Source organism: Acomys minous (genome assembly GCF_964271855.1).
Source record: "Acomys minous genome assembly, chromosome: 15".
In the NCBI taxonomy this organism is placed as follows: domain Eukaryota; kingdom Metazoa; phylum Chordata; class Mammalia; order Rodentia; family Muridae; genus Acomys; species Acomys minous.
The window spans coordinates 6,078,983-6,105,552 of record NC_140497.1 but is presented as its reverse complement, the minus strand read 5'-3'; the positions used below and the strand labels follow the sequence as shown (position 1 = coordinate 6,105,552).

Genomic DNA, 26,570 nt, shown 5'->3' with positions numbered 1-26,570 from the left:
ACCCAGGAGGAAACATACTCCCCAAAAGCCCCATGTCAGAGTGCTCACAGCTGCTTGCTTTCTAATTAGCAAGGCCACCAAGCACGCACTCCAGAATGACAACAGCGACCTGGCCACTTGCTCTGCCTAGGTCACATCCCAGGAATGCTGTGCCAGGTTCTCTGCCAGAGCAACCTGCAAGCTTTTCACCGGGAACTAATTGGGGACTAAAGATCATCTCAAAAACTTTTCTGGTTTCCATATAAATTGCTTTTACACTTGATATTTGGCCAAAGCATGTCTGGTATGAAAACTGGCCGCCGAGTAATGACAAAATCAGAGTCCAGAACCTTCGCAGCTGTCCCATTTCTCCGTCACCAGCTGCTCCTGGATGGACGCAGTGAGCCGCCCTCCCCCAGAGTCTCAACAAAGTGCCAGTGAAGGCGGCTGTCTCGGGCCGACAGCTGGACAGCATTTAAGGAGTTTGTGGACCCTCTGTGTGAGAAGGCAGGGCAGGCAGGGCACCTACTGCCTGAGCAACCACAATTGAAGGGACAACCCACTGCCCAGGGTCCCTGCTCTCAGGGTTCTCACTGCACACGGCCACTGTGTGTGGCTGAAAGCGGCAGCTGATCATGATGTCTAGCCAGGCTTGGGCACAAGAATTCTCGGAAGCCTAAGATTCCTGGGAAGTACTCGAGGATAGCAGGACCTGGGACCTGGAGAGTGAGTGAAATCGTGAATTAGGCTGCTGTGGAAGAAACGCTCTAGTTCTCCCACAGGGACCCACTCAAGCTCCCAAATCTGTCAACAATCACCTCGCCACCCAAGGCTGGGGAAGGTCACTGTGTGCTCTGAGCCCTGTGCCTCTCTCTGTGCCATCCGCCGCATGGCAGGACCCACTCAAGCACACCTCCGCCTCCTGTTAGACACTCAGCTGTGAAGCCAACCTGCGGGCACCTCAGAGAACAGCCAAGATGAGCCTAGTGCGTGTGGGCTGAAGTAAGTGCAGGAGCCTCCTGAGGAAAGGCTGGAGACAACAGCAGAGGGAGCCCCAAACTATGCCACAAGCCTATCAGTTGGCTCTGCAGAGAGCCAGGCCTCACAGACCACTCCTCTCTGGCCTTGATGGGGTTCAGCCTGTAGGAAGTCCTGGCAGGAAACGGGAAGCAGCTTCCTTTTAGATACTGGTGGCCCTGGCTACACGATGTGCTGGTGCTAGCTCACAGAGCTGTGAGCATCTCATCCCAGCCCTGCATTTAGCGACATCACACTGGTACCCAGGAATCAAACACCACACCTCTGAGACCCCATCCAAGAGAGCCGCTTGGTAAACATTCACAACACAGGCTAGATGTTTTGAAGGCAGCTTCCACTGGAAGTCCTGCCGACAGGGGCAGCCCTGGAGCCTATTTTACACTTACTCCAGGAAAACACACACAAACACATGTATGCACACATGTGAACACACTGTCCCCTACCAGCCCAGGGGGAATAATGGTCTCCTAAGCACAGTCTCATCTCTCACTTCACAAATGGGCTCCTTCAGCCTCATCACTTTAACATCATCTGTTCTCTGCCGAGACCCTAAGCTGGAGAGAGCATCCTGGTGTCAGCTGGGAACAGACAACCGGAAAACACAATCAGTAAGAACTAGGATGCTTCTGCAGGATGGGCCACCACCACACAGCACACCTAAGAGATGGCGCTGTGGTGGTAGCAAGCCCATGATGGCAGCACTCCAGAGGGAGAGGCAGGGTACTGGTTTAAGGTCAGACTTGGGTACACAGCAAGGTTCTGCCCACCCACAAACCCCTACTTTTTTCTGTACAGCTGACCAGACATGTGAAGTGCAATGAGGAAAACGCAGTAGCCGCAAGCCGTAGCAACAGCAGACGACCCCAGGAGGTACAAGGGCAGAAGCTTTTTCCAACTGTGCACTGACTGTACCCCACTGTTAATAGGGAAAGGACAGTGACAATCCCCAACCTGCCACCCTCCCCCTCAGGTCAACATGCTTTCCCTGTCACAGACAACTGTCACTCCAACTGAGCATGAAATGCTAGGTATACCTCTGGAGTCTGTACCCCGCTTTCCGGCTCACGGTTCGAGCCCAGAAGGTGCCCCGCTGATCCACAGAGGATGCCCAGGGCCTCGCTCCTCCTGAGCACGCTGTGCTTACTCTCTGACACGGCATGGGGTGAACACATATGAGCAGGGCTCCCACTCGGCCTGCACGCGAAGCTCCCAAACCCACTGGACAGCAAATGAAGTAGTGAGCAAAAGTCTCCAAGATTTGCTTGCTAACTACCAAATAAACTCTTTTTCAAAGGCACATGGCTTAGTAAGCTTACTAATAAAGTGTAAGCCTTTAATAATACATATTTTTCTTTTGGTTTTTGTTCCCAGTATATCCCAAATCCCAGCTCCCAGACAGAATACTACAGCCACCGGGAGGAAGACTAACTGTTTTCTGCTTGGATAAAATTGGTCAGACTGAAATGAGAAATAGCAGACAGAAACATACAGCCTCCTGTCCCACCATAATTCAGAAACGCAGAGACGTGACACACCGGGGGGGGGGGGGGATGACCCAGGCTACACTGCTTAAGTTAGCCCACATTGCCAGGGACCTGGATCCCACCAACTCTACAATCATGGCCAGCCACGCAGAGGTGGTGACCATCCCAAAGGCGTGCTGATGCCAAAGGTGGGCAAGAAAATATTTTTTCTTGAGATAAATCGTGTGACCAGAGTAACATATATGGGCCATGAAGTGTGGACCGCCAAGTGAAAGCAACTTGGAAAGAGCAGGTATCCTGCTTTAATACCCAACGGTGTGGCCAGAGTAAGCCGCTGCTCTCATCATGGAAGCCACTGTCGTACCTCCGGGGATCTTTAGAGGAGCTGAGAAGAGTCATGGGTCAAACTGAGTCTGTGGTCAAAGGTTCCCCTTGAAGCTTTGGCCGCTCGCATCTGTCCTTGTGGGTTTGGCCCACAAATGAGGGGGTGGCATCTTGGGAACCTAAGTGGCTGCCTGCTTCCTCTTTTTAGTTTGTGTTTATCTATGTGTATGCGTGCATACCTGAACACGTCTGTATGCACCCCGTGTGTACGGGTGCCTTCAGAGGACAGAGGGTGTCAGGCCCCTTGGAACTGGTGTACAGGTGGTTGTGAGCTGCCTGATGTGGGTGCTGGAAACCAAATCCAGGTCTTCTGCGCGAGAGCAGTAAGGGCTCTTAACCCTGGGGCCGTCTCTCCAGCCCCTGCTTCCTGCCTCCGCTTCTGGGCTATCCTGGATCCTTTCACTTCTTTTTCCTCTCTTGCTCACTGTATCTTAAGCAGGCGCTGATAACATTTCTAACGCTCCATTTGACTGAAAGTACGGAGGAAACTTCCTTGCTTTTAGTATCATCATTACTGTGATTGTTTGAGAAGGGAGAGAGAGAGAGTACTGTGTGTGTTTTACTGAAATTGTTCATGAAGCTTTGTTTATATCAAATAGATATCAGACAGCCACATCCAAGGAGGGGGCCCATTGTGCCTGTGCTCATGGGGACTTCTAAGGAGCGGAACACAGGGAGGGCAGGCATGAAGTAGACATGTGAGGCCCTCAGGAAGATGGCTGGCCATGAGCTGGGAACAGCTGAGGATGTGTGGGGGACGCAGCAGCTGAGAACGCGCGGGGCAAGTGCAGCCCTATTAACAGCAGATGGACCCTGCCCTGGAGGAAGGCCAGAACAAGAAGGGTGGGAAGTGACCCAGCCGAGCATGCGTGCAAACAAAACCCCCTTGCAGGACAGAACTCAAGGCCAGCTGGGACACCGCTAGTATTAGGGGGCACAAAAGAGTGACAAGGCCACCGACTCCTGGAACTCAGCGACAGCACAGTGCGGCTGAAGTAAGAAGGGCACAGCTGGGAAGAATGGCCATGCAGTGCAGCATCCTAAAGAACCACGCTTAGAAAAGTTGACCTTCGGTGGTTAAAAATAAGGTTGTGAGTGCACAAGCGGGCTGTTCCTGCCACCCACGTTTCCCTGACTGAGACATCCCACTGCTTATAACTCGACTGTCACCCTCGCTCCTATGCCCAAAATTTCTCAAGGCACCCACAGCACTTAAAAGAAAACGCCAAAATCCCTTGAGAGGGTGAAAGACAAGCCACAGACTGGGGAATGATACTTGCGAAACACAAATCAAAAGCCTGTATGTTCCGGGGCTAGAGAGATGGCGCAGCAGTTAAGAGCAGTGGGTGCTCTTGCAGGAGGCCCAGCACCGACTCCCAGCACCCACATGGTGCCTCACAGCCATGTGCAGCTCTAGTCCTAAGGGATCTGACCTTCCCTCTGCGGCCTCTGAGGGCAGTGCTCACAAGCGATGCCCAGACACATGTGCAAGCAAGACACTTATACACATAAAACAAAACAACAACAAAAGATAGGTATCCTAAATATACAGAACTCCTAAAAACTCAACAATTGGGAAAAAATTTGATTAATTTAAAATATGGGTAAAGGGGGCGGAGCAGATGGCTCAGCAGTTTACAGCACTAGCTGCTCTCTCAGAGGACCCAGGTTCAAGCCCCAGCACTCACACATAATGGCTCACAACAGTATTCATTACAGGTCCAGAGACTCCAGTGCCCCCTTCTGGCTCCTATGTGCACTGCATGCACATGGTACAAAGGCATGCATGCAGGCAACACACACACAAAATAAATAAATCTAAGAAACAAAAAGATGAGTGAGATCTCACCAGTCAGCTCACAGGTGCCAAGTGTTTGCCAGATTTCCACGACTGCGACACAGTACCGAGACACAGCACACTTCATAAAGAGAAAGGCCAAACACTCGCAGTTTCAGTGTTTGGTCCCGTGTGAACACAGCACATAACAGGGTTGCACAGCAGAGGGAGCTGGTCATTCATGGCATCCAAAAAAGGCAGAAGAGGAAGAGTGAAGGACCAAGGACTTGTCCATCTTCAGAAGCACAACCCCCACCCCCAAGCCATCAGGACCCACTGTCTTCCAAGGCAGCAGAAGTTGGCGACTAAGCTTCAACCCCCGGGCTCTGAGGGACACTGATCCAACCCACAGTATCAAGCAAGCCTATGAAAAATGTCCCACAGCACATCGTTGGGGAGATACACACCCAAACTGCACACCTACAGAGTGATGAAACCCAGAGCAGACACAGCCAAGTGCCGACAAGGCCCCGGCTGTGAGAATGCTCCTGCACTGCACTGCCGGCACACTGCCAACTGGCCCGACCACCTTAGACGGCTGTTTAGTTGATTCCTACACACTAAACAGTCTTACCATAAGATCCAGAACGTGCATACGCTGGTATCTGTGTCTGTCCACACAGATGCCTGCAGATGATGCATGCCTCGGCTTAAGGACAGCTGGCGACATAAGAGGCAGCCAGGGTGTGCTTCAGGAGACGAGTCACAAAACTGGGGATTCCCACAAAATGTCACCCAGCGACCTTTTCAAAAGAAACTGCACCATCAAGCCATGAGGTGATGGGGGAAGCTGGCTGGCTAGTTTTATTGTCACCTCGACAAAAGCTAGGGTCACCAGGTAAGAAGGAAGCTTGCCTGAGAAAAGGCCTCTATCAAATGGGCCTGTATGGGTTGGGTGGGCTCAGCCCCAGGGGAGTGGCGCTGCCCCTGGACAGAGAGTACTGGGATCGCTGAGAAAGCAGACAGAGAAAGCCAGACGGTGACCCGCGCACCCATGCTTTTCTGTTGCCTCTGCCTCGGTTCCTGCCTGCAGGTTCCTGCCCTGACTTTCCCCAGTAGATGGAGTGACTTGAGGGTTCTAAAAATAAAAAATAAACCCTTTCCTCCACAAGTTGTTTGTCACAGCAACAGAACGGAAGTTAGACGGGCCTCTGAGTCCGCACTGGAAGGTGACACCTGGAAAGACCACTGCGCAACCATCTAGGCCATGTCCAGAAGACGGACATTGGAGACATCTGTGGATCAGTAGCTGCCTGTGGCTGTAGAAGAATGAGGGGAAGGCAGGGAAACTGGCCTGTGATGCTGTGTATGGAGTAGACATTGACCATTATACACATGTCAAGACACAGGCAAGTGGCGCCTAAGAAACTGTGGACTTGGGCTACTGACCGCTACCACCTGAATGTCATGCTGGCATCCTGAGGGACTAACAGCGCAGAGGGGGTGGGTCTCTAATGATGGGGTGTGGGGGGTCTGGCCTGCTTTTCTCTGCCCCTCAGGTGCTTGCCTGCCCTTCTGTCATGCGTGACACAAAAGCTCTTACCAAGGGTGGTCCTGGGATCTTGAACTTTGCAACCTTTATCCCCAGAATCAGCAACTTTTTTCTGAGACAGGGTTTCTCTGTGTAGCCTTGACTATTCTGGACTCACTTTGTAGACCAGGCTGGCCTCAAACTCACACTGATCCGCCTGCCTCTGCCTCCCACGTGCTGGGATTAAAGGCATGCGCCACCACCGCCCGGCTATAGCACCTTTTGATAACTGATCTCTGAGACAACAGTCACTCGTAAATATTGGCCATTAATCGTTGCAGGTGTATCACCTGATACGCCCACAGGGGATGCTGAGATGGGGAGGCTTGTAGGTGACAACGGGAGCTCTGTACTTTCAGTCCAATGTTTCTAGGATTGTGGAGAGCTCTGAAAACCCTGACCACGGCCAGCCTGCTGGCCCATGCAGTCAGCCAGGCCCCCACCTTGACAACGTCAGCCAACTGCTGCCTTGCTTATCACTTACACTGGCCCTGCTGCTCTTCCTGGGCCTGGCCAGACCCCTCCTCCCTTAAGACCTTTATGCTTGTCGCCTCTCTGCCTCATCGCTCTCCTCTAGGGTGATCAGATAAGTTTCTGTTCCAGTGACACACGTCAGGAACAACTCCCCTGACTTCCTGGTAGAGACCGCCCTGTGGCCAGAGCCCCACTCAGCCCCCTTCCCTCCCCCTCCCTCTCCCTCCCCCCTGTTCTGTTTCCCTCCTTGACACTAGTCACTGGCAAACATGTTATGCTCTGGGTTTACAGAGGCTCTTGCTTTCAGATGACAGATGCCCCCTAATTACCCTTATTCGGCCTATCTGAATCTCCCTGGCTCCTCTCCAGAACTCTTAGACTCCTGTCAGCCTGTAGGCTACTACCCGACCTGCTGATTCCTAGGGCGAAATCTCCTCCCTGTTCTCTGGCTGAGGGACCCGTCGTTCCAGCCACCAGGACCGTGGGCCTAACAGCTCCACATCCAGGACGGAAACGGTTCCCGAAGTTCCCTAACTTTACCTCCGTTCTATCTGTTCCAGCAGATTTCAAAACACCCTGCGACCACTCCAACCTCCCCAGCGCCAGCCCCAGCTTGCTGTCCGCTCGGGATCTACAGCGCCAGCCCCAGCTTGCTGTCCGCTCGGGATCTACAGCGCCAGCCCCAGCTTGCTGTCCGCTCGGGATCTACAGCGCCAGCCCCAGCTAGCTGTCCGCTCGGGATCTACAGCGCCAGCCCCAGCTAGCTGTCCGCTCGGGATCTACAGCGCCAGCCCCAGCTAGCTGTCCGCTCGGGATCTACAGCGCCAGCCCCAGCTAGCTGTCCGCTCGGGATCTACAGCGCCAGCCCCAGCTAGCTGTCCGCTCGGGATCTACAGCGCCAGCCCCAGCTAGCTGTCCGCTCGGGATCTACAGCGCCAGCCCCAGCTAGCTGTCCGCTCGGGATCTACAGCGCCAGCCCCAGCTAGCTGTCCGCTCGGGATCTACAGCGCCAGCCCCAGCTAGCTGTCCGCTCGGGATCTACAGCGCCAGCCCCAGCTTGCTGTCCGCTCGGGATCTACAGCGCCAGCCCCAGCTAGCTGTCCGCTCGGGATCTACAGCGCCAGCCCCAGCTTGCTGTCCGCTCGGGATCTACAGCGCCAGCCCCAGCTTGCTGTCCGCTCGGGATCTACATCCTGGCCCAGCCTCACGGGTATGTGCCCTTCCCTGGCCTGCAGAACCTGGACGTTCATTCACTCATCGGATGAAGCAGCTGGCTCTTCCTGGCCTTAAGCAGCAAGTCAGCTTCCTTAGGACCCTAACAATGACACCCCAACGTCAGCAGGAAGCAGCCAGAGAGAGTGGCACCCACTTACCCAATACCTAAGGACTCGATAAAAGAACAGAAGGGGGGGGATGAAGGGCTCTAGCTAGGCAGCCTTGCCCTCCCTCCCCACCCTCTACCTTGCTAAAAGCCATTAGATTACGTCCAGAAGTTAGACCCAGGGCCTAGGCCCCGATTTGGCCCCTGATGCTGAATATCGAAGTCCAGCTATCAAAGTACTGAACTCTAGCAATCAGAGCCCCCTTTGGCTGCCCTAATTAATGTGCCTAATTAAAATTAAACACTTCGCCGGGCATGGTGGCACACGCCTTTAATCCCAGCACTTGGGAGGCAGAGGCAGGCGGATCGCTGTGAGTTCGAGGCCAGCCTGGTCTACCAAGTGAGTCCAGGACAGTCAAGACTACACAGAGAAACCTTGTCTCAAAAAAAAAAATAAATAAATAAAATTAAATTAAATTAAACACTTCAGGTTTCCCCCTTTCCCTTTGTAAACTGCCACTTGCCCATGGGCAAGGGTTAGACTCCATGTCTCCTCTCTATCCATAGGCGTCCTTTTCCCTCTGGGCAAGAATCTAGCCCCCCACTCCACACACACTCCCTCACTCCCTTGTTCCTACCTTCTCCCTCTTCCTCTCTCTCCTGTCTTTGTCTCTTATTCCCTGCCCTTCATCCCTCGGGAGAAAATAAATCTATCTCCTTGTGCTGAGAACTTGGTCTTGGGATTTGGTCTTTTCAGTGTCTCTCTGCACTCTACAGAGTCAGCGCTGCACTCTACCGTACAAAGTCTGCACTCCACAGTATAAACTCTGCACTCTACAGTGTCAGCTCTGCACTCTACAGTATAAGGCAGCTCTGTACTCTACAGTACCACTCTGAACTTGACAGTATAAGCTCTGCACTCTACAGTATAAGCACTGCACTCTACAGTATAAGCTCCATCAGCAAAAATAAATGGTCTTGGAGACTATCTGAGTTATTGTTTTATTGCTGTGAAGAGAAACCATGACCAAGGGAATTTGTAAAAGTAGGTATTTAGTTGGGGACTTAGGTACAGTTCTAAAGGCTTAGACTCCATGACCAACATGGTGCTTAGTCAAAGCCCACCCCCCCCCCGTGACGTCAGCTCCTCTTAATTCTCCCTAAACAGTTCACCAACTAGAAATCAAATGTCCAAATATATAAGACTGTGGGGGCCGTTCTCATCCAAGCTGCCACAGGGACGAGTGTAACTGAATATAAGATGAATAGTCACTTAACATATTTTTTCAATGAACTAGTAAATTAAGGACTCATGTCTGAAAGTCTCTAAGAACCACAGTCCACTTCACTGTAGCCTCTGAATGTGATGCTGATGGCTGCTATAACCTCTGGAAGCAACAAGTCAACAGTCCTGGCCCACAGTCTGAGAAACACCTCCGCAGGTGACTCTGTCATTGTCTGAACATCGATGTGCACGTGCGCCTGCGCCAGGCAGCTAGGAAGGGACTACGCAATGGATGCGCATCACAGGGCCCCTGGGACTGCAGCGCATGACAGACCATTCTGATGGAAGAACGACCGCTTCCTTAACCTATCTCCTTGGAAGCACCATCCTAGGGGCAGAGGACACAGGAACGACCCGTTCCCTTGGTTTCATCTGAAGGTCTTTAGATAAACCACTTCCTGTTGTGACACACACATTTTCTGCTTGAGCCTGGTGCCCTCGGGCATGCTGTTCTGTGACAGTTTCCTCTGAGATTGAAACACTCCGTGCTGCAGGGAAGTCCCTTAAGCAAGAGGGTAAATAAAATAGACTCAGGAAGTCCCTGAAGCTGACCAGATTTGCCAGGCTCGGCGCTGCCAGAGTAAGTAATAAAACCTGAGAGTCCCCCTCAGACCCCATTAAGCTGAAAGACCTTCAGACAAGCCAAGTTGCAGCGGAGACTCTGGTACCAGAGCAGCTGCTTGGAAGAAATGACGTCCTCCCTGGCAGAGGTCTAAAGCAACTGAGTCACCTGTTGAGCTCAGCTGTAAGTGACCCTCATCCATAGTCCCATGATAAAACTCACTGGCTCACCACGTTGGGGCTTTGGTGGTATCCGTACTTTGGTCTGTTTTGGGCTCCCTATCTGGGGGACACAGATGCATGTGTTGTGTCTCCCCAGGAAAAGTTTTGTCACACCACACATGTACCCACTGGGTGTGGGGCTCCGTTTCCTGCCGGCGCATCAGGGCATCAGGGCATCAGCACAGCCTGTGCTGCCAGAGAAGCTCTGGTTTCCGCGCTCACCCCTCTATCACTAAGGAAAATCGCTGGCTCCACACTGGGTCCCCCACCAGCTGGCCTGACCACCTGGCCTGGTCCAGCTCCTGTCACTGGCCCCTTACGCGGCCGCCCCTGAGCCCTGCATCGTGTTACAAGGCTTCCTGAGTTTCAGGTGGGGACTCTATACAGACACCAACAACCCTGAAGTGCGGCAGAGGGAGGGACTTGCAGATTTGAGGCTGCAATGGGGAGTCACAGAGGCAGACACAGGCGGAGGGGGAGGGGAGAGCAAGGGCAGCTGCCACACTGACCTAGGCATCTGCTCACAATCGCCAGCTCAGCTCCCGGTGGTGACAGCCTGGCTATTCTCTCATCCTCCTTCAAGAGAGTGACAGCCTGGCTCTTCTCTCATCCTCCCTCAAGCCGAGCATATCCACAGAGGTGTCCTCAGTTTACCAGTTCTGCCTTCAGTCATCTTGGCTCTACTTCTGAGCCCATTCTGGGAGATTTTCTTTGGTGGATCTCTTCTCAGATCTGCCGTTTCCACTGGTCTCTCTCTCTCTCTGCAGCCTGGCTTTCTACAGAGACGTTCTTTTCTCATCTGCTGTTGTTCCTCGTGATGGCCTTCTCCAAATCCCCGGGGCACAGCTCGAGAATCATCCCAACAGATAGAAGTGGACCACACGCTCTCCACAAGGGCTCTCGAAGGATGTCCGTGCTGACCAGGGCTAGGGTTCACATCACCCTCTGCCTGATGGTGTTCTGCGGTCTGACGGGACAAGCGCTGCCAAGTGTCTCTGTCCACGGGTTCTCAGAGACAAACTACAGCCCACGAGGAGCTGCTGTGACCTCCAGCCAGCCTTAGGCTTGGTGGGAACTGGAAGTCCATGCCTGCTCTGGGCCTCACCAGCTGCCTCAGACCTGCAGAGGACCAGGGCGGCCCAGAGCAAAGACAGCCAGCCTCATGTCCCTAGGGGCAGTGTGAGAATGCATGAAGCCTGGCTATGCATCACAAAGGGGAAAAAAACATGTCAAAAGGAGCCAAGTGGATGGTACAGTGGGACAAACCACAGCTAGACCAGGTGGTAGGGTTGCTTATGCTTTCCGCAAAGTGTCACTAGGCGAGAATCTACCTAGACAGCTCCTGTCGCTTCTTTGGGGAAGCTTCTAGAGGCCCTTCTTTTCCTTGTTCCCTTGATCCTGTGGGCGAGGTGGCCCGCACCATATACCCACAACAAGCATCCTAAGCGTGGTCTCGTAGCAGGTGGTGCACCTCCCAGTTCCGGAGGACGTTTTCTGATGCACGGACAGATATAGGGGCCCCTCTTCTCAGAGAAGTTCAAACCCCCTTGCAACCCAAACAGGATTTCCTTCCCTCTTCCTGCTTCTACACCCCAGTGCTGCAGAAGCCAACCCAATCAGACGCTGGGACCCCATTGTCTAAGGAGAGAAGACACTGTGGGAGGAACTAGGAGGCATGAGACCCATCAGGGTGCGCAGGCGTGAGACTAGCTGCCTGTGCAAGAGGCCCCAAAGCACACAGCCCTCGTACTGTGTGATTTGTTCCATGGGCCATTTCAACAAAGGGCTTCCAGAGCATCAGCTTTCCGTCTGCCCTTGTTAAGAATGCAGGTTCTCAGGCCTGGCCCAAGCCTGTGAGATCAGGAACTCTGCAAATGAAAATCAGTGGTCGAAGATTTCATGAGCCTGTGTGGTGGCTTTTGTTGTTTTAAATGAAAATCCCAATCGTTCAATTTTACCAATAAAGACTCAGGAGCCAGATGCTGGGGTGAAAACCTGCTAGCTCAGAGAGGCAGAAAAGTACCCAGCTGACCTTCCTACTCAGCTCACAACTCAGAGGGAAAACCCCAAAAAGCTCACTAGCTCAACTGACAGCCCAGGAGGAAAAGGTCAAAAAACTCAAGGCCAAAGACTTGCTAGCTCAAAGCTGAAAAAGCCAAAAGCCAAAGGCCAAGGAGCTAATAAAGAGTTAAAGCCCCTTCTGCTTCACCACACTGTCTTAAATACTCCTCAACTCAAAGTCCCTCCTACTCTTTAACCCCTGTCAGCTGGTTTCTTGCTCCACATCTTGACCTAGGGTTAACTTTATTAAAACCTGTGTACAGAAAGGTGTGCATTAGGCTTAATGGAACCAAACCAAGGCAGGTTTTTACAGTTCACAATCTCAGGGATCACAATGGGATCAAATGCCCTGCCACAGATTTTCACCCAGAACCCACCTGAAGCAAAGGCCTGCGCAATAGAAGGAGCCATCGTAACTAGAAGATCCAAACCCCCATGGTTGGGTTAACTGATACTAATGTGCCAGTGTTAACACTCCTCATATGCTACACCACCTCTGTGGAAAGCAGAGGGTGAGCTTGCCAACCCAGACATCTTCAGCCCAGAACTCAGCAACGAGACACCTCTCCCAGGCGCACAGGGACTCCCTAAATCTCTCCCTGAGGCCTCTCATGAGAAGGGGGGCTGAGGAGGGGAAACTCAACGTGACTGTCTCCCTAGGCGTGAAAACGGAGCTGAACTGTGCTGAATCAAGCTGGTTTTGATGCTTTAAGTTGGGGGAAATAGTGCCTGAGAACCTCGCTTACATCCACAGCACGGTACTCAGCAGTACTGATTGGACAAACAACCTGTGGTTCACTTTCCTGTCCGTCGTGGCATGTGACAGGCCATGAGCCTTTACTACACGCAAAGAGGAAACAAGGCCTGCGTGTCATCCGTGGGAAGAGGAAACGATAACAAATGACATTCAACTTGAACCTGAACCTGGCAGAGACTCTACCTCAGCACCCCGGAAATGCCTGACCTCTCCCAGAACTCCCGGATCCAATGTATCAACTACAAGGCACACACTGTAGCCAGCATTTTGAGGCAGCATCTGTCTTCCCTTAAAGGCCACCCACTGGCTAATGAGTGAAGACCCAATGCTGGTGTATTTATGAGCTGAAAGTGACGTCCCAGCAGTAATCGGCTCCTCCACCTGCCACTTTCCTGTCATTTCGCCTTTGCCTACCTGCCTTGGGCTCATTCCTTGTCTCCCTGGCATTGTTTGGTTGTCATTCATCTGCGTGCTGCCATCATGGCCTTAGGCCTTCCCATAGCTGCATTATAACACTCCTGGGAAATCTCACCTGCCTACAGATGCAAGGCTTGTCTCTAAATTGTGATTCCCAAAGTTATAGCTGGTCACTGTGCCCCCCACCCCACCCCCAGACTTCCACAGCCCCACAGGCACCGCCATGCCATGCTCCACAGCACAACCGTGGCCTCCACAGACCAGCGGGGACTCACATGGGCTTCTTCAGGGTCAATGTGCCTTCTCCCTGTGAGCTTCCAGGGCCTGGAGAGGCCTTTCCCAGGTATCCTGCATTGAGGCCGCTACTGCCCTCCCTCGACGCCTCCCTACCCTCTCCATCCCCATCTCTTTGGCCTCTCCCTCACCCCAGCTCACCTATGTCTTCTACTCTACAACTGGAGTAGTGTTTTCTACACACTTAGCCAGTCATGGCTCAAAGCCTTGTGAGCACCTGGCCCACAGGCCCTCTGCTGCTCTCCCTCCCTCATACAACACTCTGCAACAGCCCAGGACCGCCCTGCATGGGTCTAGGGAACCAGGTCGCCCTGCCCCAAGCTAAGCAGGGCCTCTATCTAGTGCGTGTGCCCCCTCCTCCATAGAGCCACCATCTGCCAGGGCTCACTGTGAGGCTAGAGCCTTGCCTAAGCCATCCTCCGTCCCATCTGCCAAGGGTCAGCCAGGTCCCGGCGCTACACGTGTTTGGAAATCTGTCTCGACTTCTGTCCAAGCACGTGGCTCCTTCACAGTGCAGACAGCCCATAGTCCACGTTATTCTCCTCCACAATTCCTGGGGCATAGTAAACACTCAGACAAGATTCCCTGAGAAAGAAAACTACCAGGGACTCGCCCTGCAGTAAGTCCCGCCTCCTGTGCATGTGAGCTCTGTAGTCACTTAGCATCCTGTGAGTGTCTACTCCATTCCCAAGGAAACTCAAAGGTGTGAAACAGCCAGTGTGGTGAGTCAACGTCCCATCAGCCCCCACAGAAGCAGGTGACAGTCGGAAACTGTCGTGGGCCACTCTCTGTGGTATCCATGGGCAGGTCTTTCTTTACTTTCTCAGATTTATCAGTAAGGATACCTCTGTCTGTCTGTCTGTCTGTCTGTCTGTCTGTCTGTCTGTCTCTCTCTCTCTCTCTCTCTCTCTCTCTCTCTCTCTCTCTCTCTCTCTCTCTCTCTCTCTGCCTCTCCCCCCCTTGGTTTTTCTTTGCCATGGCAACTGGTAGTTTTTATTTCGGATTCGAATCACTTTGCTGATACACAGGAATACACAGGAATTGGGTTTTATATATAAATCTTACGGTGCTCACTTGTTAGCTCTTCGGGCCGTTCTGTGGTACACTTTCAATTTTCTACAGAGACAACTGTGCGGCGTGGTGTCTCCGTGGAAAGGACATTCTCCCTTTCTTTCCATGGGCAGGGTACTTCAGCTTCTTTTCTTCTCAGACATCCAGGGCGGGGCTAAGCAGAGGGGAGACAATTGCATCCAAGCCTTGCTTCCATCTCACTCCTGCTTCTGCCAGTGGCTGTGGGTCCCGCAGCAGCCCCTTCCAAGGGCCAGAGGACCTTTCTAGCTCACCTAGCTCTGTCAGAATGTCTCAGGAATGGATGTCAGAAGGTCTTGGATGCTTTCCTGCATCTGTTGAGACAATCCTGTGGTTTTTCTTTTGTAGCTTGTTAACATAGTCAATTACATTGATGAGTCTCCAACTGAGAAAACAACATGATTCTTGAGATTGGTCCCTCTTGGTAAACAACGGTACCACTCTTGCATAATGCTGATAGACTTATTTTTTTCTTTATGCACAAGGATGTTTTGCCTGCATGTGTGTGTACTGTGTGCATGTGATGTCTGCAGAGGCTAGAAGAGATCATCGGATCCCCTGAGACTACAGTTACAGCCAATCGTGAGCTACTATCCCGGTGCTGGTAATCAAACCTGGAAGAGAGCCAGTGACGATGAGGGATGAAGCCATGGTCACTCCTTGGACAGCTGACTCAGCATGGCCAAGCCCAGGGACTAGCAAAGAGTCACCAACTGATACTGTGATACTAATAAGCCTGTTCTCCTGTCTGTCCATGGCGCTGTCCGGTAGTTCAACCTTTGACCTAAGTCTGTCACTTTGACCCCACACTATGGATAAACCCTGTTTTCAAATGACGGTACCCAGAAAGCATATTTCTGTGTAGGAAAAACCTGTGACCAGAACCAGTGTTCCTTACGGTTAATTACACATCACAGATCTTAAGTAAAACAGCTCCTCAACACCACGGGGAAACAGCTCCGGAGAAATCAGGGCAGCTTGGAAGTGTTAGCGCCCAAGAGAGGCCCTCCCTCCTCCTGCAAGCCTGATGCTCAGGCAATCAAAACCTTAACAACCTTCCCAAGCTCCTTCTTTTCTGTCACAATTATTGTGACATTCTTACCCAAAGTGACTGACAAAGTCACTCTTTAGTTGGGTGCTCAAAAAACAATCAGCATTCCCTGAAAAATCTGTACTCCTAACTAATGTTTATTTATTTATTTTTATTAAGTTTTTGTTTGTTTGTTTGGTTTTGTTTTTGTTTTAAGAAAGGGGCTCCTGTATCCTAACTGGGCCCCACACTTGCTAATGTAGCTGACAATGACCTTCAAGTTCTGAACATCCTGCCTCCCCCCCCCCACCCCGCCCAGTGGGGAGCTTCGACTACAAGTTTGCACCTCCACACCCAGTTTTATGTGGTGCTGAGGGTGAGCCCTAGGGCTGCAGGCCTGCTATGAAAGCACTCACCACCTGAGCCACTTCCCAGTCTGCAGCTCATGCAGGCAGTCTGGGCAGCCTCACTCACGCTGAGCCTGGCGTCCTGCCGGTCCTAGAGGGGTGTGTTCCAGCTCCGACTGATGGGTCTGAGGTGGCCTACATGAGGACTGCGGAGCGACACACGCACCCCCCTCCGCCCCTGCCCCAGACCCAGCCCTTAAAGTGGATGAGCACAGAACTACTGACCCCCAGGCTAAGAGTCGGTCAGCACCAGGTGTTACTGAGTCTCACTGGTCATCACGCACCAAGACCAGCTCAGGTTCAAATGAAGACATCAGCTCCACCTCTTGACCTAAGTAAAACCATCTAGTAAAAGTCTGGAGTTCCTGACAGTGGGAGTGGGGGTGTCTCTGACCCTTTGCCTGACACGGTGGGCCGTGTCCAGTCTCAGTACGGGGTGCTTGCCTTGTCTTGTTGCATCTTGTTTTGTCCTGTTTGGCTGTTGTCTCTTAGAGGCCTGCTGTTTTCTGAAGAGGAAACAGAAGGGGAGGTGGGTCTGGAGGGGAGGGGAGGTGGGGGTTGGGTGTGGGAGGAGAAGAGGGAGGGGAAACTGTGGTTGGACTGTATTGTGTGAGAAAAGAATCTAGTTTCAATTTTTAAAAATGTAATTTTAAGAAATGTGGTTGCAGAGAGAGCTGGAGGATTGGGGTCACTTCCTGAGTCCCCGCCACACCCTTCCTTACTTGGAGTCCTGAAATGCTGTCCTCCCACCTTCCAGCACGGCCCCTCGGGCACCATTTACTTAAGACTCTGGCATAAGGCGTTCTCCCGACACTGAAATTCACAATGTAGCTAAGACTCAGTCAACTATCCTCAGCTACCCAGTATAAGAAGACATCTGGGCCGGATGGGATGACCTCTGCATCCTTGACACTGAGGACTTAGATACTGTATGTCTAAGACCACATCAGCTCTCCTGCAGAGGTGGTCCAGCATACACAAGGCTGTGTGTGTGTGGATAGGAGCCTGACAAACACATTAGGTTTGGATGACTCGCTTTCTCTGACACGCTCTGTCTCTCTATCTCTCTCTGTCTCTCTCTGTGTCTGTGTGTGTGTGTGTGTGTGTGTGTGTGTGTGTGCGTGCGTGTGTGCAGGTCGGTCAGAGGTCAACATCATTACTTGACTCAGCATTGTTTTTGTGATGAATGCTGACTCAGCTAAGGCCCCTCCAGGGAGCCTCTTTTCCCCATCCCCCATCCAGACCTTGGATTACAGACAAGTGTCACCTCGCCCAGTTTTCACTTTAGGGCTGCAGATTACAACTGCCACAGTCCCTGGATTAATTCAGTGCATTCGGGAGGGGGTTCTGTCCATGTTCTGTGTGGGCATCCAGACATTCCGGACGCAGGACCACAGGACAGTGGGTGAGCATCACCAGCCTGGCTGGGATGCCACAGACGCTCAGGGCGAAGGCTGAAGACACAAAGTCTTTCCTAAACTGGGCAGTGAGAGAGGGAAAAGAGTTGTGCCTTGACAGCAGGAGGCCACAGCAGCCCAGAGCGCTCTCTCTGTGGCACAGGCAGAGCTGCCTGCCTCCCCTCCCATCCGTGACTTACCACCTTTAGCCTGCATGGAACTCCATCAAGAGTGCCTGACTGCTGTGCATCCAACATCTGCACGGGGACCCTGATGGCTGTGCACCCAACATCTGCACGGGGACCCTGATGGTTGTGCACCCAACATCTGCACAGGGACACTGATGGCTGTGCACCCAACATCTGCACAGGGACACTGATGGCTGTGCACCCAACATCTGCACAGGGACACTGATGGCTGTGCACCCAACATCTGCACGGGGACACTGATGGCTGTGCACCCAACATCTGCACGGGGACACTGATGGCTGTGCACCCAACATCTGCACAGGGACACTGATGGCTGTGCACCCAACATCTGCACGGGGACACTGATGGCTGTGCACCCAGCAGCTACACAGGGACACTGATGGCTGTGCACCCAGCAGCTACACAGGGACCTGGGGCTGAGCCTTGTGCCCAACCTCAAGATGACAATGGTCTGTCCAGGAAAGGGAGAGGGGCGACTCCCACCTACCCCCCAAAAAAGAAAGGTTTCCAGAGTCTGCCTCACATGAGAATAAAGTTTTGTTTCTAGATTTGCAAAGTTCTGTGGTCACACCCTAGCTTCTAGCTTCAAGGACCGAACAGCGGCTTCTCAAAGTGTCCCCAGCACGTCTCCTTGCTAACCTCAGGAACACCCTGCTGCCCCCCAAAGGCCACTCCTGCCAGTAAGAGCTGCATAAACTGAGACTCAGAGAAGGTGAGGTGACCCAAAGTCACCCAGCAAAGGACCGCAGCATGAAGCCGAGTCTGCCTGGCCTGGAAGACCTGCAAGAACCCTGTCTTACACATCTCCGGGAAGGGGCAAGAGACCTAGGGACCAGGAGCATCCTGCTGTCATGTGTCGGGTTTGCACACACAGAGGAACAGTGGTCCCTAATCTCCAGGTACAGTGACAGACACTGGGCAATCTCCATCTTATATCGGATTCCAGCTCAAAACACCATAGGGACGCAGCCCCCTCCCCCACCCCACCCCCCTGCCCCTCACTATATTTCACAGGGACCAGTTGCATCTGAGGAAATAAACTGCTCACTCTCACAAAGGTCTAGCTTTCACTCTGTTGCTCATGCCTGTGTGCACACCACATGTATCGGTGCAGAAATTCAGTAGCCACTGACACAGTGTGAAAGCTCCCAGGGTCCACAGTGAGGCTCGGGGGTCCAGGTCTGTCTCTGCCCTGCTGTAGTGTCCATCCTCCTAGTGCCCATGGGAGGGGGAGCCTGGGAGGACTGGCATAGGCAAGCCTCAGAGGAGGCACCTCAAGAGGACAGCACCTAGGCAGGGCATCTGTGGGAGGAGCCATGATGCCCTCCTGTAGGCGTGCATTGTCCTTGCTCTCTCTGATCCCTACCTGAATGAGGGCAATGCCAAATGACCTAACCCTTAAGTCACGCCCAGGCCACTCTATGGTACTGCACTGTGGGTTGCGAGTTCCTAACGACTCTTACTATCTCCCCTAGACCTGAGACAGACTCTTCCATCTCCCCTGCAGCTGGGTGGCCTGGGGGAAGATGTCTGCCGTGCCCCAGTGTAGCTATATACAAAGTTGAGTCTCTCAGGAGAAGTGCTGAGGAAGTAACCAAGACACTGTGACTGCGTGCCCGTAATTAAAGTTGGGCAATTCTTGCAGGCAGCGTACAGCAGCTTCTGCACCAAGGCTCTAGTTATTTCTAGTGATGGAAGGAACCTGCCAATACAGCACACACTGGGCCCGGCTCAGCGCTCACACGGTGCTACCGCTGGAGACACCCGTGGCCGTGCTTCCCATTGCCTTGTCCCAACTGGCTGTGTGTACACATGTGTGTGTGCGTCCACATGAGTGTATAAAAACGTAGTGAGTGTGCATACGCCATTATGCATATGTACCTATGTGTGCTGCTGCATGCTCACCTGTGCATGTGTGCACATGCATGTGTACAACCATGTAAATGTATACACATCTAGGGAGAACATACATACCTTTAGGCATATATATATGCAAGTGTACTGCTGTGTGTACTGAGTTTGCACATGTGTGTATGCATCTACGTGAGTGTACATGCACGCTAGTGAGCATGCATACACCTTTATGCATATAAACACGTAATCTGTATGCTTCTGTGTGTACCTGCATGTGAACATCTCTGTGTGCATCTGAGGTGTATGCAGGCACATCAGCAAGTGTGCACACACCTGTGGGTGGGTGTGCATGATGTACATTCCAACATAAACACAACTGTGTTTTCAGTCTGGCCCTCAGGAAACCTCTTCAGAGTTCCTGGGTTGAACTGAATTTAAGTGTGTTTCTTTTATTTTGTTTGAACAAGCCAACAGGGCAGCTCCAGTTCACTCATCTCCAGGCCTGAAACCCAAAACCAGTTGCTAAAGTGGCAGGTTCTGTGCTAAGGCAGCACCCTCAAGGCACATGCTTTTAAAGGAAACAAACTATTGCAAAGTTTAGCTCTGGAGACTCTACTGGTGCAGGCTTGTAGCTGGGCTCTCTCACTTTCTCTGAATGAACTATCCCTCAGCTGACATGGCTTCTTGAGAGGCACAGTGCTTCCCTTCCTACCCAACCTGCTCTAAGCAGTGATGTCATTAACACTGCCACCACTGCCACCAATGAGTGTATGCTGCTTGGTGCCCAGGGCCAGAGGAAGTGCCACTCTTAAGTGGGCATTTCTATTGTCTGTTCATGTGCGACAGAGACTCTTTTTTTCTCTCTTTCTACCCCAACAATGGCTGCCCGGCCTGACCCAGATGAGAGAGCAGGGCTTCGTAAGATTTTCCGTGGCTGCTGGGTTCCAGCAGAGGCACACGAAGCCCAGCCCAAGTCACGTGCAAGGAAGGCCAGTCCAGACCACCCACCAGTCCTCACCCAGCAACATCTGCACTGTCCTGCCTCACACTGTTCTCGAATTTAGAGCTGTGGTTCCTCTTGTTCCAACTCAAGAATTTACTGTTTAAGATGCCGCCACCGAGCTGGCGCCTACATAAAGCCTTCACCCCTGAGCTCCAGAGTCTTTGGTAAGTGAAGGCGATCTGCGTACTGCCAAAGAGATACCTAAACAACAAGCAGCCACAGAGCCTTTGATCTACAGTGGTGTCCTGCCTCAGGCTCTGCTAGGGCACAAAGCTTACAGGTGTAACTGACCACTAACTGATCTGACTTGGGCACACTCCACCAGATGGAGCTCAAACCGGATGCTGCTTGGCTGACCAAGAACCTGAAGACTGACAGCCCAGGGACCGAGGGTGAAACCAAATAATACTGGTCTAAAAAAAAATTAGTGATAAAGTGACTCCTAATGATATTCTGTTATATTCATAGACCAGCTCCTTGTTCAGCCAACATCAGAGAAGCTTCCTTCTACAGCAGAAGGGAACAAATAAATAGATCCTCATCCATACATTAGGCGGCTGGGGGCGGGGCGACACTGACTTTAGAACAGTCGGCCACAAATGGGATGTCTCCATCAAGTCCCTCCCCCTCCCCCACCCCCCGGACTCAGGGAAGCCTGCAGAAGAAGAGGCAAAAGCAAGACGGAGAGGACGGAAGAGGACACCAAGGAAACAAGGTCCTCTAAATCACCGTGAGCAATGCTCGGACCGAGCAGCAGGCACAGGTCCTCCACTTACACATTACAGCTTTCAGTTTTGTTTTATGGGGCTCCTGAGTGTTGGGACGCGTGGGTCTCTGACACAGGCTGTCTCTGTAACTCCTTTCCTTCTGTTAATTTGTCTTGTCCAACTTCGATGTGGTGGCTTTTGCTTTATCTTATTAGATTTGATTTTGTTAAATGTTTTTGAGTGAGTGAATGAAAACCTCCCACTAGGGTAAAGATTAAGGACGAACTGCCATTTATACCTGCTGAGAGAGGGAAACATCGGTTTTCTCTAAAGGAACCACACTGGGTATATCAACCACTCAGAGCAAGTCTCATGGTCACAAGTAGCTGACCAAATAAGGGGCTCCAAAGTTTTACTGCATGCTTCGTTTGGTTACCGTTTGGGGGGTTTTTCTCCTTTGGGTGTATTGTTTAATCTTGTTTTATTAGGGTTTTTTTAGAGGGGAGTTGTTGGGTTGGGTTTTTGGTTTTTTTGGGGGGGTTGAGAAGATCTTAAAGTTAAAGGTGAGGATCTAGAAGGACTTGGGTGAGGAGAATATGACTGTAATATATTTAAATTTAAAAATTGTTTTAAATAATAAAAAGTCCCCAAAGTTAGCTGCTCCCACAGTATCAAATAAGTAAGAAAGTCCTTAATAAACTGACTGAGTTCAACTGCTATGGGCTGCACTATGTTCCACAAAATTAACACATGGGAGTCGCAGACCCCAGGACTTCAGATATGGCTTTATTGTTGATGAGGTCCCTCTGGATGTAATTAGGGAGGTGCCCTCACACTGGGTAGGGTGCCCAGAGTGGTCTGGACAGAACAGAGACCACAGTGAAGGCTTCACATACAGAGTTGTGTTTCCACAACCTTGGGGATTCCTGGCCATGTGAGAAAGGCCCGGACAAGTGCCCTCACACGTGCAGGAAACGCACACCATACCCGCATCATGAGGCCTCCAGACCAGGGCCTCTGATTTCAGTCACACTCCCAAGCCCTGGTGACCCCAGATCTCCTACAGATATGCCATGGGACTGCACACGGCTCCCTGTCCCGTTCTGGGACACACAGAGGAACAGAGTTCCTGGAGGGTTTCGTGGCAGTTAGGCAGTTTTGTCCACTGCATTCAGAAGTAGAATTAAGACAGGGTCTTACGTCGGTCATTCCTGGCAGTTTTCTATCCTCTAGAATCCCTGCATTCAGGGTGTGCCTCCTTTGGCAAAATAACCTGGAGTAACCTGGACAGATCTGAATCGGGACAGGATGTTGCTGTCAGGGCACAGGGACACGCCATCCAAGGCAGGATTGGGATAAGAGGGAAGGGACAGGTCAGGGGACCAGCTCAGGGTCGGGCTCTCCCTAGGCAATCAAAGAGCAGGCCTGTCATTCCCAGAGCTTCCTTCTTCCTGCAACAGAGAGCCGTGGCCAGCAGCAGGGAGCAGAACCTCTTACTGACGGTCCTGTAGCCCCCGCCCCTCCCCTCCCCTGCAAAGAGAGCAACACAGGCTTCAGGAGGGGACCCTGGCCCACCATTTTCTTTGCCTGAGCTGGAGCTTAAGGAATGTCCCGGCCCTGCTAGCCAATCCCCTTGTGAAACACAACAGGACGCGTTCTTAATAAAAGACACATGGGAAGCCTTCGTTTTGCACTCGTTCCCAGGCCTGAACTTCATTTTAACTTGCAAAGGGAAAGTTTCACCCTGCTCACAACTGGCCAGTCTCAGCCCGTCCACGCAGCAACGGGTCCAGCTAAGACCTTGTTTGTGCCACACAAATGTTCAGCTCCATTTCCAGGCATTTCCTTTTTAAGGAGAAAGGACCTCACTTTTGCATTCCTCCGTGGCAGCAAAAGCTGCCTCACACATGTGCTCTGAGACAAATGTGATTACACGCAGGCGCTGCTAAGCGCAGATGACTTCATGGCAGATGCAAACTAATGGGATCCAGTCTGTCAGACAGTGGCTAATGGTTTACTCCCAACACCTACCTTCGACCCAAAGACCCAGGGACTGTCCGTATGTCACCCAGAGAGACAAAACAACACCAGAAGCTAAACACTGTATTCATTCCTCCTTGTTATCTCAGAGATAAGAGGGCCCCTACAGTCTCCTAAGAAAAATCTTTCCAGAAGTTAAAACGGAATATGATTATTGAAGTTTGCCCATGCATATTAATACCGCAAACATGTCACAGAGGGTGCTCATTGATGGGGGGACATGTTCATCCACACGGCAGAGGAATCTTGTTACAGCTTTGCCTCGGATATGGACCAGGTTTGTTTTTTTTTTTTAACCTATTTTGGAAAACTTAGCCTGTGTCTTACTCGGACATCTGTCTTTTATTATTACTGGTGTCGAGAGGACAACCCAGTTTTTCTCCCAGCCCTGAAAGTCAGACTCTGCTCTTCAGTTTTCCCATCGTAAATTGTAACTTTATTGATCTGCCTCATTTATAAACAGCATTTTTTTTTCCACGTCAGGGAGGTAGTTAATCGTTCTGAGATGCATGTTGTTTTCATAAATAATGTTCAGGAAAATACCTAAAACTTACGGTTATGCGCGCAGAATTCGTGTTTAATGTTTTCTGATTGACACCACAGGGTGCCAACCTATGAATTAAATTAGAATGTTTGCTCTTTCAGGTCACTTCAGCCACATCTTGTTAGCAACAAATTGTCCTGCCTGGACTGTGTATGTGTGTGTGTGTGTGTGTGTGTGTGTGTGTGTGTGTGTGTGTGTGTGTGTGTGTGTGTACTCCGTTAAGAAGTGCTACTTCTTCCTAATTATGGGACACTTCCATTTCTATATTTAACACTTTTTAAGTAACCCTGAGTCTTAAGGTTGCTTGTAAACTGTGTATTGGCAAAATCTTGAACACAGGACTTTAGTACTTATCAACATTAAAAGGCTTCCTGTTCTTAGACGTGCTCCCAACCCTGACCCTGCTCTGTGAGCTAGCAGATGAAAACAAACTTTGGTCACCCCCAGCTGCGGTCAAGGTTCACACTGCGGCGCCGCGCCGCGGAGCTACCAGCCAGCAGCAGCACCAAGCTGACTGCTCAAATCCAGCACGCAGTGAAGATGAAAATTCGGAACCATCCCCAAAGAAGTGTGGGTTTCAACACCTTGTGTGCGCCGATCTGCAGGCTCGGATCAGTGAGGAATCCCTTGATAGGGAAAGCAAGCAGTAAGTCATCTCACAGCTCAGCCCTCCCTCGGCTTTGATGGATGCATCCTTTAAACATGCCCAGCCACGGTCCATTCAACACAAGGGTGAGACTGCAAAGCCAGCGACGAAAACCGTTCAGACAAAGCCATCGCAGAAAGCTGCGCGGCTGAGCTGATCGGTCACGGAGAGCTAGGGGCGAAGCCGACCTCCCAACTTCACGTTAGGGTGGAGCAGAACCCTACTGCCACCCGCATAGCCAACTCTCCTTCCCGTGACCCCGACTTGGCCCCGCGCGTCGCCACAGGCCCCTCCGCTGTCTGTGCCCTCAGGGCGGGTCCCCTTCCCGGCGCCCCGCACACAATGGCGCCCCGAACTCCCGCCGCCGGTCCCCGCGCCCGGCGCGCCGCCGGGTCCGCGCACAAAGGAGGGCGCGCGGGCCCCGAGCCGGCGCGCGCCAGGTGCTCCCGCGCGCCCCGCCGCCCGCCGCCAGACTGGGCCAGGGACCCACCCGGAGACCGCTCATGGGCCACTTACTTTCTCGATGGTCCCGGGCAGCAGGCGCTCCAATAGCCGGCACAGGACCACCCCGTCCTTGAGCGACGCCTGCAAGAAGACCTCCGGGTCCGAGATGGTTTTCTTGGGCGACTCCAGCACGCCCAGGGTGATGAGCCACGTAACGGTCTGCTCGGCAGAATTCATCGCTGCGGCGGCTCGGGCTGCGCGCACGGTGGGGGCGCCGCGCGCGATCACCTCGGAGCGGCCCGGGCCGCGGCCACCCGCGCCCCCGCCGCCTCCGCGCCCATGGGCGGCCGCGCGCCGACGATTGGCCCGGCCGGCCCAGCAGGTCCCGCTCGGCTCCGCGGGCTCGCGCGCGCCCTGGCCCGCTGTCAAGTGCCTTTTCATTAGCGGCGCAGGAACCTGCGGGCGCCGGGCACCGCCCCCGCCGCCGCCCCCCGGCCGCGGCCGCCGTCGTCCGATGACATCACCGGAGAAGAAAGACGCGGCGGCCGCCCGCGCGCGCCCCGCGCCAGCCCCGGCGCACGACAGCTGGCGCGCCCCCCGCTCACCTGCGCCGCCCGCGCGCCCCGGGGCTGCGCGCCTTTGTGGGTAGGGCTGCGCGCGATTAGTAATCGCTTCCCAGAATGCTCTCTTGAGTCTACCCGCTGACTGCGGGGCGCGGGCGTCTCTTCGCCACCTCGCCAGCCGGCGGTGACGGCACGCACATGCTCCTTAAATCTGTGACCAGATGGGTCTCACTCGGGCAAGAGCGAGCGTCGGGGACGCGGGCGCGGCGTTGCGCGGCTGGCTGCAAGGCCACCGGCGGGGGGCGGGAGGCGCGGGCGAACTCATCAGCCAGAAACCTTGCGTGACTCCACGTGAAATTGGTGATGACGTGTCCAGCGACCAAGAACACATCGCAACCGCGGGTGGGTGTGCGCGGAAAAGGGGAGCAGAGTCCGCGGAAAGCGTGCCGTCCATACTTAGGCCCGGAACTTGGGCGTCCTCTTCCAGTGCAAAGGACGTGACAGAAGCCTGGGGGAAGGTGGGGGCCCACCGTCAACCGACATGGATTTCCACTTATTCCATCCCTCGGCCCTATGCTTTCCCTGCCGCCTGGCACTCTGCTACAGTTTAAAATAGAGCTTGCAATGTCCCAAGAGACCTTCCCCCTGGGCCAGGCACGCACACTTCATCCTGTAACTGCTCAAGGTTAGAAGCCATGCGGTGCTGTCAGAGAAAACAATTACAGATTCGACCCTCTCCCCGGAATTCTCACACGTGCTTCCATCACCGCCATTGATTGCATGTAATAGCATCTTCTGACTAAGTGGCTACATTTCTGTTCCGCACACAAACAAAGCATTAAAATAGCATGAAGTCTGTTGAGGGACATCTTCTGTGTCTTTACCACCAACAGACCCAAGCCTCATTTTTTTTGGGTCCATTTTCCCGGTTACATCCAGCCTCCCATCCTGCTTCTCTGTGGCCTTCCAGAAAGTGGCAATGCAACTAACAA

At 52.7% G+C, this 26,570-nt stretch overlaps 1 protein-coding gene across 5 annotated transcripts in view; it reads right to left on the bottom strand.

The window, feature by feature from the left end:
- ARHGEF7 (Rho guanine nucleotide exchange factor 7) overlaps positions 1–25,594 on the bottom strand; it is a 114,126-nt gene extending 88,532 nt beyond the window's left edge. For all 5 annotated transcript variants that reach the window (XR_014775038.1, XM_084759643.1, XM_084759645.1 and 2 more), the window contains exon 1: positions 25,088–25,594. Coding sequence is in view for 4 of the 5 variants with exons in the window: in XM_084759643.1 (XP_084615769.1) it covers positions 25,088–25,456 (369 nt within the window). In the remaining variant the exon portion in view is untranslated. The remainder of the gene's footprint in view (positions 1–25,087) is intronic.
- Between the last annotated feature and the right edge of the window lie 976 nt (positions 25,595–26,570).